Raw genomic sequence first — 18,352 nt, 5'->3', positions numbered from 1 at the left:
TTTTTCTTTCGGCTTGTCCCGTTAGGGGTCGCAACAGCGTGTCATCTTTTTCCATTTAAGCCTATCTCGTGCATCCTCCTCTCTAACACCCACTGTCCTCATGTCCTCCATCAACCTTTTCTTTGGTCTTCCTCTCATTCTTTTGCCTGGCAGCTCCATCCTCACTACCCTTGAACCAACATACTCACTCTCTCGCCTTTGAACATGGCCAAACCATCAAAGTCTGCTCTCTCTCACATTGTCTCCAAAACATCCAATTTTGGCTGTCCCTCTAATGAGCTCATTTCTAATCCTATCCAACCTTCTCACTTCTAGAGAGAACCTCAACATCTTCATTTCTACTACCTCCAATCTGCTTCCTGTGGTTTCTTCAGGGCCACCGTCTCTAATCCGTACATCATCACCACTGTTTTATAAATTTTGCCCTTCATCCTAGCGGAGACTCTTCTGTCACATAGAACACCAGACACCTTCCACCAATTGTTCCACCCCGCTTGAACCCGTTTCTTCACTTTCTTACCACACTCTACATTGCTCTGTATTGTTGACCCCAAGTATTTGAAGTCGTCCACCTTCGCTATCTTTTCTCCCTGGAGCTTCACTCTTCCATCTCCGCCCCTCTCATTCACGCACATATATTCTGTTTTACTGTGGCTAATCTTCATTCTTCTCCTTTCCAGTGTGTAGCTCCACTTCCTCTGCCAGTTCCCTGCTTTCATTGCAGATCACAATATCATCTGCGAACATCATGGTCCAAGGGGAATCCAGTCTAACCTCGTCCATCAGCCTATCCATTACTACCGCAAAGAGCAAGGGGCTCAGCGCGCATCCCTGATGCAGTCCCACCTCCACCTGAAATTCTTCTGATACACCAACGGCACATCTCACTGCTGTTCTGCTGCCCTCATAGATGTCCTCTACTATTCTAACATATTTCTCCGCCACACCAGACTTGCGCATGTAGTACCATAGTTCCTCTCTTGTTTACTATGTGATAGGCTTTCTCTAGGTCTACAAAGATACAATGTAGCTGCTTCTGACCTTCTCTCTACTTTTCCACAAGCATCCTCAAGCCAAATAGTGCATCTGTGGCACTCTTTCTAGGCATAAAACCATACTGTTTTTCGCAGATACTTACTTCAGTCCTGAGTCTAGTCTCCACTACTCTTTCCCATAAAAAAGCATAATAGACATAATATCGTGAGTAAATTAATAGCTAGCTTTGTGATAGCAAGTAGTAGGTGCGATATCACAAGTAAATTAGCAGACGAAGGTTGATATAGTAACTAAAGTACCAAACTTCGTAAGTCTGTTTTAGGAAGCAAACTAGTGGTTCCATTTATTTCGGTTAAAGTAGGTGTATTGTTTCACCTGGGAGAAGGCAGCAGACTTTGTATAGTGGTGATGAAGAGGAGCACGATGAAGGCGCAAACCAGGTTCGACTTGAAAACTTCGTCCCTCATCTGCGAGTACTTCATCATCCAGGAAAGAAAAAGAAGAGCGAGACGGTGAAGATGAGACAGGAAACGCGAACCCTCACACACTACAACAACACACATCAAACACGCTATTCTAGCACATTAGCATGTTAGCAAGCCACGCTTCAAGCACAAGCATTAAGGGAGAGACAGGAGCGGCAGGCGGGGTCGTGACAACCTCGGAGTGAAGTAGTGGCTCAGTTTTATCTAGAGAGCAAACTGGCAGATTTCATACAGTGAGTTAATAAGGTTTTATGTTCTGAGTAAAGTAACTTTTTAGGTTTAATACAGCGAGTAAAAAATGCTGTCTCATAGTTATTTATTATGTCAACTAGTAGTTAAATTTGATAGAGTGAGTTAAGTAGTCAATGAAGAAACTGGCTAGGTTTTTGTGAATGAATGAAGAGCTACTTTTAAAGTATATCGTGAATATGCTAAATGGACTACACTTACTTATCTAGCTAGCACTTTATCTACACCATCACAGTCCCCAAAGCGCTTTACATTACTCACATTCATTAGTAAGTTAACAAGGTTACAGTAATACACATACATATAGTGAGTAAATAACTTTCTACTGACTACTAGTACCGTAAGTAAACTCGTAGTTACATTTGACAATGAGTAAAGTAGTAGTTACATTTGATATAGTTTCGAGCCCGCCAGCCGCCTCGGCGCAAAGCCGCCTCTCTCCGAGGGTGCTGGGAAATTAGCAAGAGGACGCTTGACGTTTGCTCACACTTTTGGCAAAATAAATAAAACAAATGGAAAAAATGAAAATGAAAAAAGAAGGCAAACAGCAAATCACTGCACACTGACTGAAGAATAAAAAGTATCTCAATAAAAACAAAATATATAAAGGAGGAGGCAGAGGTGCATTGCATTCAGAAAAAAAAAACGTTTTGTTCAAAGTTGCTCCTTATTATATTATCCCAAACACAAGCAATGAACTTTAAATATCATTTATAACAGTTTAAATGTACTTCTGCAAGAACTTTAATAAATAAGTATGACTCTAGTCACGTCATTTAATTAGTCATTTTAAGTCTTATCAACAAAAGTAAGTAAGCTCCTGTTTGTATTCATTTATTGAAGCAAATGTTATTACTGTGGCAAATATAGAAAATAAAAATATAGATTTTGGGAATGAATGCACTCTCTCAAAGGCTTTTTCTTCCCTCATGAGTAAACTGCAGGCGGCACTTATTATTCTTTTAGCATTGCCTTGATCAACATCAGTGCATGTTGTACTAATATTATTATTAATAATTTTAGGGCCTGAGCAGTGACCACTGCAAGGGTCCTACTGTGATTGGAATAATAATAAGAATTAATATTATTAGTGTTAGTTCTTGCATGGAGACTGAAGTGTGGCCCCGATCAAAACATTGACTTATAATATAAATGGTAAAAAAATGGTGGGAAGGTGCATGACTGGTTAACACATCTGCCTCACAGTTCTGAGGACCGGGGTTCGCATCCCAGCCCCGCCTGAGTGGGGGGTGCATGTTCTCCCCTTGCTTGCGTGGGTTTTCTCTGGGCACACCGGTTTCCTCCCACATCCCAACATCATGCATACTAGGTAAACTGAAGACTCTAAATTGACCGTAGGTGTGAATGTGACTGCGAGTGGTTGTTTCTGTGTGCCCTACAATTGTCTGGGGACCAGTTCAGGGTATACCCTGCGTCTCGCCCAGATAGCTAGGATAGGCTCCAGCACACCTGTAACCTTTTATGTCTAACCACCTTCCCAATAGTTCTAATGCCAACAAATAATGCTAAGTGCCACAGGCGTAGAAAAAAATATGTACATTTATGTAACGGATATTTAAAGACTAACAGACAATATAACAATACTCACAGGCGTGTATTTTTTAATCCTCTCTGAAGAATTAATATTACTGCTAAGCTTGGGAGCTGAAACCATCACCATGAATGGCACGTGTAGATATAAGTGTTTTAAGTTACAAATGTGATGATGATATGACATACTCATATTTCACTGCACAACTGTATTTGTATTTGGGTGTTTTGTTGTTAGTACATTACAGAATAAAACAAAAATCCTCATTTACAGAGGACCACTGCATACTTTTTATTCGGCACTTGCAGATTCACCTATTGAGATTTTTTTGTTTTTTCATTCTTTCCTTTATTTGTTCTTATTTTTGTGGCAGGACCCAACCCCCAAAAGACTTATTGGTCTCACATGCCCGCTTTATCAAGAATTTATTGTGGTAAAATAATGAACATTTTTCGGGGGGCCATCAGTTATCCACAGATTTTCGCGATCTGCGGTCGGGCCCCGTCTGTAGCCTTTGCAAATAGCAAGGGGTTCACTAGATCTATACGTGGCAAAATCTGAGAAACAGAGCATTTTGCAGTTGTGCAATCATTTTTTTTCCAGAGCTATATATATTCAGTACATTATAGGGTATAAACAGTGGGTGCAACCAACTTCCATAAGAAGCAAAAACACACTTAACACACTTTCTTGAAGCTCAGGTTAAGCTGTGTAACCTCTGGAGGAAACTGGGAAAAAGCACCCGAAGGAACTTTAAACATTTACAATGTCTTCTGTTTTACACGAGATGCCTTCAAGATGTACCAGTGATGACCATGTGCCATGATTCGACTTTGTTTATGTTTACACTTATCGTATTTCTTTCTGGGTTTGGTCATATAGCGGATTGAGACATTTTGTAAATATTCAATATATATTTCAGTTAATTGCTGCATCTCAGCTTGCCCACAAGAAGAAGAATGAAAGATAAATGTTTCGAGTTTCATTTTGTGCCTTTAGCTTACTCATGATGAATTCTTTGCGTTTGGCTTCTTTTAGAAGGAGGGAAAGGTCAAACAAAAGCAACAAAATAAAAAAATGGAAGATGGAAAAACCCCTAAAAATACAAGGAGCATCTCCAAGGCCCAGCTACCTTGTGTTCCAGGCTGGAGTCTTTAAACATCAGCGAGAACGGTTTGATATGCTCTCTCCTCAACTTATCGCCACTCCGTAAGTCGATGGCACTCTCTATTCGCTTGTTAATTTCCTCAGGACCAGAGTGGACATGCAAAGCTTGTGCGAGATGGTTGGGAAGCAGATTTATCGAATTTCTCGTTAGGGCGGCCAGAGTCTAGGGGGGAAAGCACATGCACATAGAATGAACCGGATGCTGCTACACCCCTTCGCCTTCTTCCTCTTCTTCTTACCTCCTCACCCACATCAGCACATCCACAGGAAAAAAAAGAAGAAGAGACAAACAAGAGAAGAAGGGAAGACCAAAATGCAATGTTTCTGCTAGCAGCCTGCTGACGTCCTGTTAGTGCTCATGCACGTACACGCAGTTAGACACACGAGCACGCAATTGTACACATAAACGCGTACACATACACATTTATACACAGACACAGAATGATGTACAACAAAGCGGCACACGGAAATTGATGAACACAGTACTGAGTAGCTAAAAAAAGGACTTGGGGAAAAAAAAGACGTGCTGCAAATGGCAAAAGCAAATAAAATCAAACTACAGTGTATTTATTGTTGTATGTGTGTTTTAATGAAGAAAATGTAGCAGTCAATAATATAAATAGAGCAATGTCATAATTAAATATAACAAAAACAATATATAGCGTGAATAGTATTTATAGATATAGCTTTTATTGAGGCAATATTATGAGCCCCACGAGTGTTCTAGGCAGTCCTTGATTTTTTGGAGCAGCCAATCATTTTACAGCAGGGTGTCTGAAATTTAGGATAACATCAGCTACTCTGTGAGGTTGCACTCATATTAGTCATTCTATGGAGAGGATAAAGAATATATAACTGTGAATACTCTTTTTTTTCTGCCGACAAGTTGTTGCTGAACCGTTTCTTTTCAGTCTGTTGCTTGAAGGGTTAAGGCTGTCATGTGCTGCCCCGCAGTATGCTTGCACTCTCTCTCCTTCTCCCCTCTCTCTTTCAGCATCTGTTCTCAATTAGCCATCACCACCACTATTTAACCCTGCCTCTTTCCTAAGTTGGACGCTGAAGTATTCCAGCCTCTTGTAGTGGTACTACTGCTCACCAGATCCAAGTATGCTTCACACTTCCTTGTTCCTTTGCTAATTCTTGTGTCTCCTGGTTCTCAGTCCTCCCTGGTATTCCAGTTCCACGCCAATTTTACTGCCAACTAGCCAGCCACCCGTTTCGTCCACTCCGCTGCCCGCAAACACTCCATGGATCACATCCTTAACCCTCATCAATAAAGTGTTCATCATACTACATCTGCCTCTGCCTGCTCGTGGCTCCTGCTCCTCTCAACCTATGACAAAAGCGCCACAGCATGGACGCTGTTTTAGTGGTAATATTAAGTTAGCAAGGCCCTTCTTTAGAGAGTTGTTTGACTTGAAACTTGTTGAAAAATAACATCTCCCAATATTAGCCTCATTCAGGGATCGGGAGTAACACGATACATCTACAGTGCGCCATTAAATATAATGAAGTAACTTTTGTGTGTCGTTTTATTGCAGTGCACTTTTTTGTTTTTAGAGGACTACAAATACTTTGTAACATTGAGCTACATACATTCCTCTTGCTCATTTAGAGCCATTTCTTGTGACTGAATTTGTCTGAATTGGTGTTTTTTTTATACAATGTATTGCTGGTTTAGTTGAAATGATATTGGGAAAACTCTGCATTTGTGCCTTCCTATTTCACATTTTTATGCATTTGATGTTTATATTCATCCATCCATCCCTTTTCTTCACCGCTTATTCTCACAAGGGTTACGGGTGTGCTGGAGCCTATCCCAGCCGTCAACAGGCAGGAGGCGGGGTACACCCTGACCTTGTTGCCAGCCACTCGCAGGGCACATTAAGACAAACAGCCGCAATCACACCTCGGGGCAATTTCGAGTTTCCAATTAATGTTGCATGTTTTTGGAATGTGGGAGGAAAACCAGAGTGCCATGCAAACTCCACACATGCGGGTCCGGGATTGAACCTCAGAACTGTGAGGCCAACGCTTTACCAGCTCAGCCACTGTACCACTGTTTATATCCTTATTGAAAAATAGATTACTCTATAAGTTACTCACCTGTTACTCCTATATTTTTCAACAAATAGTCAAGTAATTATACATATGAAGAACTACTTTTGACGTTTATTTGAGCAAATTCTAAAGTAACAGTACTCCAATTTGAGGACAATTTTTAGCTGGTCTACCCTTATCTGGTCTTACTTTAAGAAAACATCCCAAAGTTCCCAATCACTTCCCCAAGGAACGTTTCTGACCCCTATTTCTACTTGTTGCTTACTCATTTGGTTGTTACACTAACAGTTACACAATTAGGGTGGAAAAGGGAAAAGTCATGTGACACTTTGGGACTTCAACAAATGACGCTATGCACTTACGGATCCAGCATGAGTCCCTCCTCTCCTCTTAGACAATTTCGACCACTAACAACGTTACGTTAGTTATGCCTACACTTTAAATATACATCTTTCCTGGATACCACAATTTACAGAACTACTCAGAGGCAAGGTACACCCTGAACTGGTTGCCAGCCAATCGGCGGTAACATCAAGACAAACAGCCACATTCACAATCACAGAGGCCAATTTAGAGTGTCCAAAAACCCACGCAGGGACAAGGAGAACTTGCAAACTCCACTCAGGCGGGATTGGGATTGAACCAGGGACCTCAGAACCGTGAGGCCAACGCTTTCCAGCTGCGCCACCGTGCCGCCTTGAGTTTAGCATGTTTATGTAAATGTATGGAAGCATAGTAAGACTAGTGAGTTCCTTCCAAGGGGATATCTCTCCTCATTGTTTAAAATTTCCTCACGCTTCCAAGAATAGAGTGTACTTTCTGGAATTGTTTTCAGGGATTGTGTCATATACACAGCCATTTGTTTCAATATGCCTCTGGTTGCACTTGCATGATTGCATGTTTTAATGCTCCCTCGAACCCAGGCTCACTATACAAGACATGATGGTTGAAATTTGCCCTATTTTTCAGAGCTTTGCTCAAGCTCCTCCACCTGCACGTTTTCCTATTCTGAAAAGAGATTGAGATCTCAGTATAAAGAGCCAACATGCAAAATGCACGTACGTGGACCCCCGCGATGGCTGATACCAAGCCTTTTGTCATCGCGGAGTGGTCACGTGCTGAAAAAAACATGGTGCTCAACAACAACAATGTGTGGGTGTCCGCAGCCCCCACAAAAGGGCCCCTGATCAGCGGTGTAGGATGGTGGGCCCCACCTCCAACAGATGGGTGATATTGGGCTATATCAATGACTCATTGGGGATTGGAGCGCTCTCTAATGGCACCCCCTGCGAGCAGTCTTGTCGAAAATACGTCTATGACAACAAAATGAAGCAAACGTGTTGGTCAGGGCACACAAATAGAAGAAAAAAACAAGAGGATGATGGAAAGAAAAAAAATGAGAGCAAGTGGTAAGTATATCAGTTATCTACATGAGAAATGTAGTGCTGGCCATGTTTGTTCCAGTCGTAACAAGCGTCTCAAAAGTTGATTGCACATTAATATTAGATAAACAGAAGACCAGCTGATAAATTGAGGCAAAGCAATATGAACAGTGGCTGAAATAAGCATTTCAAACATCACCATTATTCTCACTACATATATTTAGAAAGTTGCTATTGACTTAAATTTTCATTTAAATTTTGCCAGATGTTGGGAACAAGCCCAGTAATACATACAGGGAAAGAAAGTAGAACAAATTAGCTCAGAAATAAAGTTGTATGTAAATGAAAGCTGAGTCTGATGTGAAAAAAAAAAAAACTATGGAAGAAGGCAACTGGTATTTATTTACTACTTTGTACAAAAGCCTTTGTTTACAATGATAGGTCTCAGATGCCTCCTGTATGAAGAAACTAGTCACATGGATTGCTCTGGTATAATTTTGGCCTATTCCTCCACACACGCAATCTTCAAATCTTGACGGTTTTGTGGGCTTCTTGTATGACCCTTGACTTCCAGTTCTTCCATAGACTTTTGATTGGATTCAAGTCAGGTGAAAGGCTGTGCCATTGTCGCAAGTTAATTTGTTTTCCTTGGAAGAAATTGATATCTTTTTTGGCACTATGTTTTGATTCATTATCCTGCTGTAATGTCCACCCTCATTTCATTTTTATCATCCTCGCAGATGGCAGCAGGTATTTGTCAAGACTGTCTCGGTACATTAGCCCATTTGTCCATCCTTCGATTATGGCAAGTTTACCAATACCATTTACTGAAAAGCAGCCCCACACCGTCATGTTCCCACCTTCCAACTTCACTGTTGCTATGGTCTTTGTAGGGTGATGTGCAGTGCCATTTCTCCTCCAAACGTGTTCAAGTTTGGTCTCATCCATTCGGACTATATTTTCCCAGTTTTTAACTGGCATGTCCAAATGTTACTAAGCAAACTTTAAACGAGCATTGATAGGCTTTTTTTAAGCAATGGGGTCTTGCATGGTGAGCATGCATACGGTGCATTACTTACTGTTTTACTTGTGACAACAGTACCTGCTAATTCCAGGCCTTTGGACAACTCTTCTAATTATTCTTTGCGCTCCTTTGTCAGAAATCTTGTGAGGTGCATCTGATTGAGACAAATTTATGGTGGTATGATTGGCTTTCCAATTAGATATTATGGTCCCAACCATGCTCACTGGAACATTCAGAACTTTAGATATGGGACTGTAACCAAAGGCATCTTTATGTTTTACAACAATTACTGATGTTGATGGTTTTGAGACAGCTCTCTGTTCTTACCCATCACGTGATGTCTCTTGACTCACACCACTCCAATGTGACCTTTTTGTAGGCCATCAATGGACTTTTCCTACCTGTCAGTCACTTGTACAATAATAGCCAATCAGATAGCCACATTGTCTTAACCCCTGGCTTGACACGCCCCTGCCACCATGTTGTCCCACAAGCAATACTGGTTGTCAGTAGTGTCCGCTTGGAAAAGTTAACGTTATGAAGAAAATGGTCCTCAGATGTCAATTATCATTTCTGAGTTTGAAATTTTTGTTTTCTATTTTAGTTATGTATTTGTTTATTTTATTTTTAATCAAGACTTATGTTATATTAATTCAGTAAGTTATTTTAAAGTCTTGAGATTCCATCCCTAATCACACCCGCAATTTTATCTGCGAGCATGACTGACCACACCCGTACATTTTGCAAATCTGAGTGACTGCACATCCTTGCGTGAAATAGTTTAGACCTCTCTGTAGAACTCTCTTGTCTGACGCATTTGGCAAAAAACATATGGCAATATTATCTGGAATACGCGATAGAGAATCAACTTCAAACCTGTTCTGTTCAGTCACCATTTTGAAAGCTTGTGGGACATGGCAACGGTAGCTAGGGGGGCAGAGCTAAAGCTCACCAGTCGGAAAGGTCCATTAGGACCGAACCATCTGATATTCCTTTGCATTGACAAAGAGCTGGATTGGTGTTCAATTTTTGATAGATTGTAGGTGTTGTCTTCGCCTGTTTGCACCACCCTTTCTTCAGGTGTGCAATTCTTTTTCCTGTGCCATTTCACATGATTGCACACAAATTTTGATCTTATTTGTTTTACTTTGTTTGTATGTATAGCTTACTTGAATTGTTCAAACATCTGATGCAAATTTCATCTCTATACCACCTTTGGAAATATATTTATTGAGAAAAATTGTAATATGTTAAATATTCATTTTATCTGCTGCTTACATGACACAGATTAGTTACATATGAGTATTAGCCAGCTTGCAAGAAGTTAGTCCTGGCCCGTTACAGCTCTTACTGTGTAACTAACACTATAGTAAATGGGCTCTCAAGTTTCTTTCGGCATGTCCCGTTAGGGGTCGTGACAGTGTGACAACTCAGATGACTGCTCATATTTGTTTGGAACAGTTTTTACGGCGGATGCCCTTCCTGACGCAACCCCTCTCGGGGAATGGAGGCCCCAGTGGGATATGAACTCACAACCACTAGTAATTATTTCGTCTTTATTCAAAACTACAGGGTGTCCCAAAAATTGGTTAAATTTTTTTTCATGATTTAGAGCTGTGTTTTGTTCAAGCTATAGATGTCATCTATGCATTGCAACTAGAAAGGTTGGCAGTGAATGGGTTAATAGTTAGAAGTTCTTTTATTAACCAAATTAGCATGCAAATTAGCTGGTAGTTAGCGTCAATTGTTGGGGTGTGGAAAGCCCTGCGACAACACACTGGGATATATTTCAGCCACGAGAGGCTTTAGGGGGATCTATTTTTGCGGCTCAAACATGTAAGGATGTGCTCAGATGGAAGATAAAGCGACATAAATTTTTCAACATTGTGTTGTTTCACGCATTCAGAGGGAGTGGTCGCAAAACTGTTAGGAAGAGGAGTCGATTTTATTAGTAAATTGTCATAAGTATGTTAGCGAGTGCCGTGAGGTGTTGCTGTTGTGAAAAAGAGGCATGATGTTGTCTGTCAGTTGAGACGTTCAAGGTGAAAGTCTTAAAAGTCTCAGCTCATTTCCTCTTTCCGTCCTTCACATTAGCATTTTCGCACGCCATCATTAACCTAACCTTCACTGAGACCTTCAACTGATCATGCGTGACCAACGATGTGTGTGTGTGATTTTCTCCTTGTATCACACAAAGGTGACATCTTTGTAGCTCGGCTAGACCACATGCCTTAACTGTTGTTCTTAGAATGGAAAAAGAACAACACATCTTTTTAATCTTGTCAGTAAATAGTATATAAAATCAGGCTTCAAAATCACAAAAAAAAAAAAAAAAAAATCACGCCCGTGCTTCAGCTCTCAGGCGCTGTGCATGTCTGCTGAATGTATTGAAACCAAAGTCCACTGAAAAATTAACACTCCACTGTCTTGGAACTTTCTTATGTCAACATGTTTGAGTCGTGAAATGATCTCCTCCTAAAGCCTCCAATGGCTTGACTATACCTCAAAGGATTTTTCCGTGGCGTGACAAAGAGACGCTCAAAAGCAGCCACGCCAGCATAAAGCCTCAGTCCACATGCTGGCCATCCAAAATCAGAAAAATTGAAACGTTTAAAACTGTGGAATGCTAAAGCTCAACAATTGACTACCATGGAGATCTTCCATTTTTAGCAATTATGTTCAAACATGTAGAATGTATTTAGAAACTTATCTTTGAATTCATTGTACATGGTCTATGACTTATTTTGAAACTCATCCAGGTTAGTGTTGTAGCTCCTTACTTTCTTAATCTCCTTCCGTCAATATGAGTAGTTCACCATTGTTTTTGCTTCCTTGTGTAACAACTTGTGTACTTGTGGCCTCCACGTGTCAAAACGGGTGAATGAAAACGTATGATAGTGCCAAGCTAAATCAATTCCATTCACGGCACAAACAATGCCGTGAGCGTGAAACATAGACACTCTACGAACATCCTCACCAAGCGTCGACACAATCGCCATGCAGCCTATTTACCCTGCCACCTTCTTGACATGTGAGCAGCCTTTCCCGCTGTTTCTAACTACACCACAATGAATTGATTTTTACAAAAGAGCGCATTCATGCCGTAACTCATCAAGAGACTGTATTGTGCAAGGTGGCATTATAGGGCCTAACTAACCAATCAGAAGCCTGAAGAATGTCATTACTGGAGAAAAAAAACATGGTAAAAAAATCATTCATCCATCCATTTTCTGAGCTGCTTATCCTCACGAAGGTCACGGGAGTGCTCGACCCAATCCCAGCAGTCAATGGGCAGGAGCCAGGGTACACGCTGAACTTGTTCCCAGCCAATTACAGGGCACATACAGTAAAAACAAAAAATATTTCCCACCCAATTTAGTTTGTTTTTGTGATGTGGGGGGAAACTGGAGTGACCAGAGAAATCCCACAAAGACACGGGGGGAACATGCAAACTTCACAGAGGCGTGGCTGGGATTTGAACCCAGATCCTCAAAACAGTGAGGCTGACGCTCTAACTTGTCACCGTGCCGGCGGGCTTCGTCATTTACAGTATGTATTATGAAATTCACCAGGCTTTTTTTCCGGGAATTCCCCTCACATTTTTGAAGAAGGTTTGGTCTCACAGAATGGGTCCGTCGCCTCCCCCAGTGACCTTACGGCCGATGCGTTGCAGGTTTGGTGACATGAACTTGCAGAAGTGCAGTTTTTTTTAGTTTGTGTGTCCCCGGTGTTCAGAGCATTTTTCTCTTGCAGCGTTTTTGTGTTGCATTTGTTTTATATTTTTATGTTTGCATCACTCCAGCTTTTGCAACATTTAGCATTTGTATTGCGTTTGCTCATGTCGGCCACTGAGAATTGTATGTATAGTACCAAACCAAAGGTTGATTTTTTGTTTTGCTTTACACCAGTAAAAGGAGCACAGATTAAAGTCATGAATGAAAGGGGGCCTTCTTTTTGAAGGAAGTGGGTCTTCACACTGCTTTTGAGGCCAAATTGCGGCGACAAGAGTGAGCAGTCGCTAGCAGGCATGCAGTCGAGCGTGAAAAGGTAAGGACAGAGAGAGACACAGAAGGCCAGACGACCAGTCCAACTGTGCCTTTAATTAACTGACGGCTTTTGCTCTGCAGAGTACCCTACAAAAAAAGTGTTGGATGTGCAAGGTCAATTCCTTTGTTTATGTTGTATACTGAAGACATTTGAGATGCAGGTCAAAATACAAAAATAAGACAAAAGTTCAGAATTCCGGCTTTTACAGTATTTCATGGTATTTACATCTAACTGTGTTAAACAAATCAAGAGAGCACCTTTTGTTTGAAGCCACTCACTTTTCAAGTGAGTTTTGGTATTGTAGTGAGTATCCAAAGGTATTGGAACAGACATGAATTAACTCAAGGTGAATAACATATTTGGTGGCATAACACTTGCTTGATGTAACTGCATCAAGCCTGCGATGGGTTGACTTCACCAGACTGTTGCAGCCTGTTTCAGTTCTTGTTTGTTTCTGGGGAGTTCTCACTTTTCAGGAGGTAAAAGGCATCCTCTATGGTGTTAATGTCCGGTGATTAACTTGGTCATTGCAAGACCTGCCCCTTTTTTCCTCCTGATGAAGTCCTTTGTTGTCTTGGCAGTGTGTTTTGGGCAATTTTCTTGTTGGATGATGAAGTTTCTTCCCATTAGTTTGGGTTGCATTTTGTATTTATTTATTTTTTTGTAAATTGCCAGACAAAATGTTTTTGTAGACTTTACAATTCATTCTGCTGCTACCTTTAAGAGTTACACCGTCAATAAAGACTAGTGAGCATGTTTCAGAAGCAGACATGAAACCCCAAGCCGCGACATTACCTCCACCATGCTTCACACATGAGTTTGCGTGTTTTGGATCATAAGCCAATCCTTTATTTCGCCATACTTTGGGCTTTCCATCACTTTGATAGAGGTTAATATTGGCCTTCGTAGGGAAATGAAGGCAGGGAAGCATGGGGGAAGGTGAGAGAGTAAATTGCGTGTGAAGAGTATGATGAGGAGGTATATTTGGCAGAGTAGGGAGACGAGTACATTCCAGTAGTGGAGAAGTGGACTTGATAGACTGTGGAGAATAAGAAGATGATTTAAACTAAGGGTGTCAAATTTATGGTCTGTAGTCCAGAACCTTCTTATCAGGTTGTCCAAACGGGCCCGTGCTGCTACAAAACACATTAACTGCAATTTTTCAACAAAGGTAACTGCTGTTGTTAGTTTTGTTCAGTGACGGTCGCACTGATGATCACTTAAATGACCATTTGACACTTAAATGCAATTCTGAAAAGGGCCGTTACTCAGGATTTGATGACTGAAATTGGTGTACTTGTGAAGGCTAAAACATCCCAAGTGTAAGGGAAGAGCGGAAATATTTTCAGAAACAGTATTGCAAAATATCAGTCAGCAGCCTCAGTTGTAAAGCGGTTTGGTTTGGTGGAATCCTTTCGCTTTTTCATGCACTGTCACAACCTGTATGTATTTCATCCATCTATTGTCCGTACCGCTTATCTTCACTAAGGTCGAGGGCGTGCTGGCGCCTATCTCAGCTGACTCTGGGCGAGAGGCGGCGTACACGCTGAACTGGTTGTCAGTCAATTGTGGTATGTACTTCATCTCGATACATTTACAAGGAAGGCGGAAAACTGCAGTGTCTTTATGAATACTGTAGTTCTGAATAGTTTACGTTATAGTCTGTGATGAGTCATTTGAGGTCTTCCAGATTTGTATGGAAATGTATGGAAATTAACTACATTTTTTTTAATAAATAGTACAGATAGTGATCCACTTTGACTTGCTAGTTGCATGTGTGTAAATGAAATGTATATTTTCCAAATGTATCTGTAAATATTTGCGCTAAGGCATTGGGAACAAATTGGAGTTGTCGCTATTCATAAGTTACTAAGGAAAAAATATGGAATTGAGATCACTTAAGATCAATTTTGCCCCGTGGATTGAAATGTGTTTGAGACCCCTGAATTTTAGACTGAGGAAAGAAGGGGAGTGGTGAGAAGGTGTGGAGCGGCGCCAAAGCAACAAAACATGAAAGACGCCTCAGAACTCCTGTGAGGATCCTTTCATATGCACGCGCACCCATTGTGAGGTCACTTTTCAAGAAATACAAATGCACGACATCAAATGATGTCCACGCGCCTGTGAAGGAGCCGCACCAGTTCATTGGCTGGCGGGTTGGGCACAGGTCACAACAGTTCTCAACACTACTGCTTCCAAATAACTATATTCGACATTCATTTTAACCTCTACCAACTGAAATTCTCTTTGCCATCATCAAAAAGTGTTATTTGCAATAATGACACAAGAAAAAACAACAACACTCTTTTCACTAAACTTTCATCACTAAGCCACCAATTACACGAATCAAATGACTCATTACACTGTATTGTAAAGTATTACCTGTAGTAGTGTATATCACACTTTATGTATAATTGTAGTCTGTGTTGTAGTACCACCAATATTAAAACACAATAGCAATGAAGGCCTAATTCCATCCATCCATTTTCTGAGCCGCTTATCCTCACAAGTGTCACAGGAGTGCCGGAGCCTATCCCAGCTATCATCGGTCAGGAGGCGGAGTTTACCCTGAGCTGGTTGCCGACCAATCGCAGGGCATGAAAGCTTAATGTCAAATTATAAATCTTTGCTATATTAACATTTTTAAGATTTAAAGCAATTTTTATTTTATGGCTCCATAACTCATAAATTTACCCTGGAAGTGTAAATTTGCTTTGCTTTTATCAGAATGAAAAAAATTCTTTCCTAAAAAGTACTGTATCTTTCATTTTCTAAACCACATTTTTTTTTCAAAATACATACATAATAAACTTAAAAGTGAAATACAACTGAACTCTACTTTCTTCTTTCACGTAGAAGTAGAGGGAGCCAATGTGCATATATGTGGTAGGCTTAACCACGCTTTGAGAATCACTGCAATATCTCCAGTATGTTTCTTCAATGAGTTGTAGTACCTATGTTTGTGAGTGTAATTATTGTCCGTCTCCATGTGCCCTGCGATTGGTTGGCAACCAGTTCAGGGTGTACCCTGTTTCCTGCCCGTTGAAAGCTGGGATAGGCTCCAGCACTCCCTGCGACCCTCGTGAGGATAAGCGGCAAAGAAAATGGATGGATGAATGTATAGTATGTATAGAAGTGTATATATAGTAGATTAATAGTACATTTGTAGTAAATATAATCTATGTATAGTCATATGCCTTGTGTATATAATATGTATGTAAGCATGTATAAGTATGCATGTCTGTAGTAGGTATCTATGTATGTACAATAAAGTGTACTGATTGAACTGTGCTGTATTGTTTATGGTACACTTGTCTATTTTTTGTACCTTTGTAGTATGTATAATATTATGTGATGATATACGTATAGCACACTTGCACTTTGTACTGTATGTTTTTAGTATGTATAGCAGAACATGTAGTAGCATCTATGCTATGTTTGTAGTATCTATATATTTATATATATATTGTATGTATTTAGTATGTATGTATGTATGTAGTTTGTGTTTTGCTGGAAGTATGTTTAATGGAACATCTGCTTGTAGTATCTATGGTAATATGTATAGTAGATTTGTATAGTAGTTAGCGTGCAGCTAAAACAATGTCAGGGTTTACAAAGGGAACAAGCAGACACACACACACACACACACACAACACACACACACACACACACACACACACACACACACACACACAATTGTTCACCAGGCATTGCCGTGACGACCCAAAAAGCTTAAAACTTATTGTCATGGTAGTGAACCACAAATGGGGACGCACAAGCACAATCATCCCGGCACACGGAACACGCAATGTGCCACTATGGCAACAGCATCTTCCAGCACAGGTGAAGATAAGAGAAAACATGCCAACATTCCTCAGTAACCAGCCCAAGCGACCCCCGGAGGTGGCAGGCAGCAGGTGGGCACGGGCACTCACGTTCTGCTTGCCCACGATGTTGTCGAAGGGCAGCTCAGGGCTCCAGGAAGCCTCGTTGAAGGTGGCGCCGCTGGTGCAGCGGTCGGCCGAGCTAGCCGCTTCCTTCATGATGTCCTCGGGGAGGGCGAGCAGGCTATCGTCGGGCTGCTTGATGAGGTACGTCTCGATGTTGTGGCGGCGCAGGAAGTCGTTGCGGTCCTTGCCGTGGCCTGCCTCCACCTCGTAGTCGCCGTTCAGGCAGTCCAGGGCCGCTTTGGAGATGTGGATTCGCCTGGGGGGCGAGGAGGCAGCAGGGAGGATGCGCGTGTGGGGAAGACACATAGGATGATTAAAAAAACAGCCTTCGAAAACAAACAATTCCGTATTATATTTTCAAAACTACATAACTACACCATTGCATACAAGCCAGAGGTCCTTTCAGAATATTAATAAACTGAGGATGAACATGACAACTGGATGTAAATGTAAACGCCATTGGACTTCTACAGTACTTTGTTACCTTCTCCTCATTTACAGATGGATGGACAAGGAATATAGTACAATTAAACCTCAAAATACATCCACAGAACTTCACTGACATTTTGGCACTGATTAGTTCTTTTTGGGAAAGTAATTACCTTTCTCATACATATCTGTCAGAATCATTATTATTATTCTCATTATTATTATCATCATTAACCTGGGTTCTTAAACTCACTGTAATTCTTTTATTACCCATCCATGACCCACCCGTTACTGGTTCGCGACCCACTTCTGGGTCCAGACCCACCAGTTGAGGATCACTGAGGAAGATATCTAGTAATGATGCAAAGGGTGGACGCATTCTGTACATATGACCTATTGGTACAGTAAATAGATAAGACTCCCACGGTCTTTTGAGCGGAGTCCATACACTGATGTTAAAACTAGCGGGGGAAACATGTCAGCATGTATGATGATTGCACATAACACTTTCATAAGGAAGAATGCTTTTTTTTTAAATGTTTAACATCATCAAAATCAGATTAGAAATGAGCAAATTGCGATTTTTCTTTGTTCAATGTTGCCCCCACCAACATGGTCACCACATAAGCACATTAGCTGCGCTGCTACACAGCGCCGGCGTATCTAATAATATGTAGTGTGTGTAGTGTGAAGTTGCAGTGAGCCGGTGTGGGGCGCTGGTCCTTCAGGCGTGCCGGCCTCACCCCGGTATGCCTCCAGACTCAAGCTTGTTGGCGATGTCGACGTCCCAGGACCAGACGTCGAACTGCCATTTCCTTAGGCCCAGCACGCCGCACAGGACTGAGCCAGAGTGGATCCCGATGCGCATGTCAATGTCATGTTTCGTGCGCGATCGCACGTACCTGACAACAACAAACACACACAAAAAAAAAATCCAAGTGGATGCAAACAAACACTAAATTTTAATTTCAAACAAGGAAGAGAACTTCAGAGCCAATCGCAGGACACAT

At 41.2% G+C, this 18,352-nt stretch overlaps 1 protein-coding gene across 1 annotated transcript in view; it reads right to left on the bottom strand.

Moving 5' to 3' along the window:
- Positions 1-18,352, bottom strand: part of adcy8 (adenylate cyclase 8 (brain)) — an 81,212-nt gene that overhangs the window by 18,175 nt on the left and 44,685 nt on the right. Inside the window, exons 6-9 of the mRNA XM_061838191.1 lie at positions 18,086-18,244; positions 16,899-17,169; positions 4,415-4,612; positions 1,372-1,472 (exon numbers count right to left, since the gene is read on the bottom strand). Coding sequence (XP_061694175.1) covers positions 1,372-1,472; positions 4,415-4,612; positions 16,899-17,169; positions 18,086-18,244 — 729 coding nt within the window. The remainder of the gene's footprint in view (positions 1-1,371; positions 1,473-4,414; positions 4,613-16,898; positions 17,170-18,085; positions 18,245-18,352) is intronic.

This window comes from Syngnathoides biaculeatus, chromosome 13 (genome assembly GCF_019802595.1).
Source record: "Syngnathoides biaculeatus isolate LvHL_M chromosome 13, ASM1980259v1, whole genome shotgun sequence".
In the NCBI taxonomy this organism is placed as follows: domain Eukaryota; kingdom Metazoa; phylum Chordata; class Actinopteri; order Syngnathiformes; family Syngnathidae; genus Syngnathoides; species Syngnathoides biaculeatus.
This window is presented reverse-complemented; position numbering and strand designations above follow the sequence as displayed.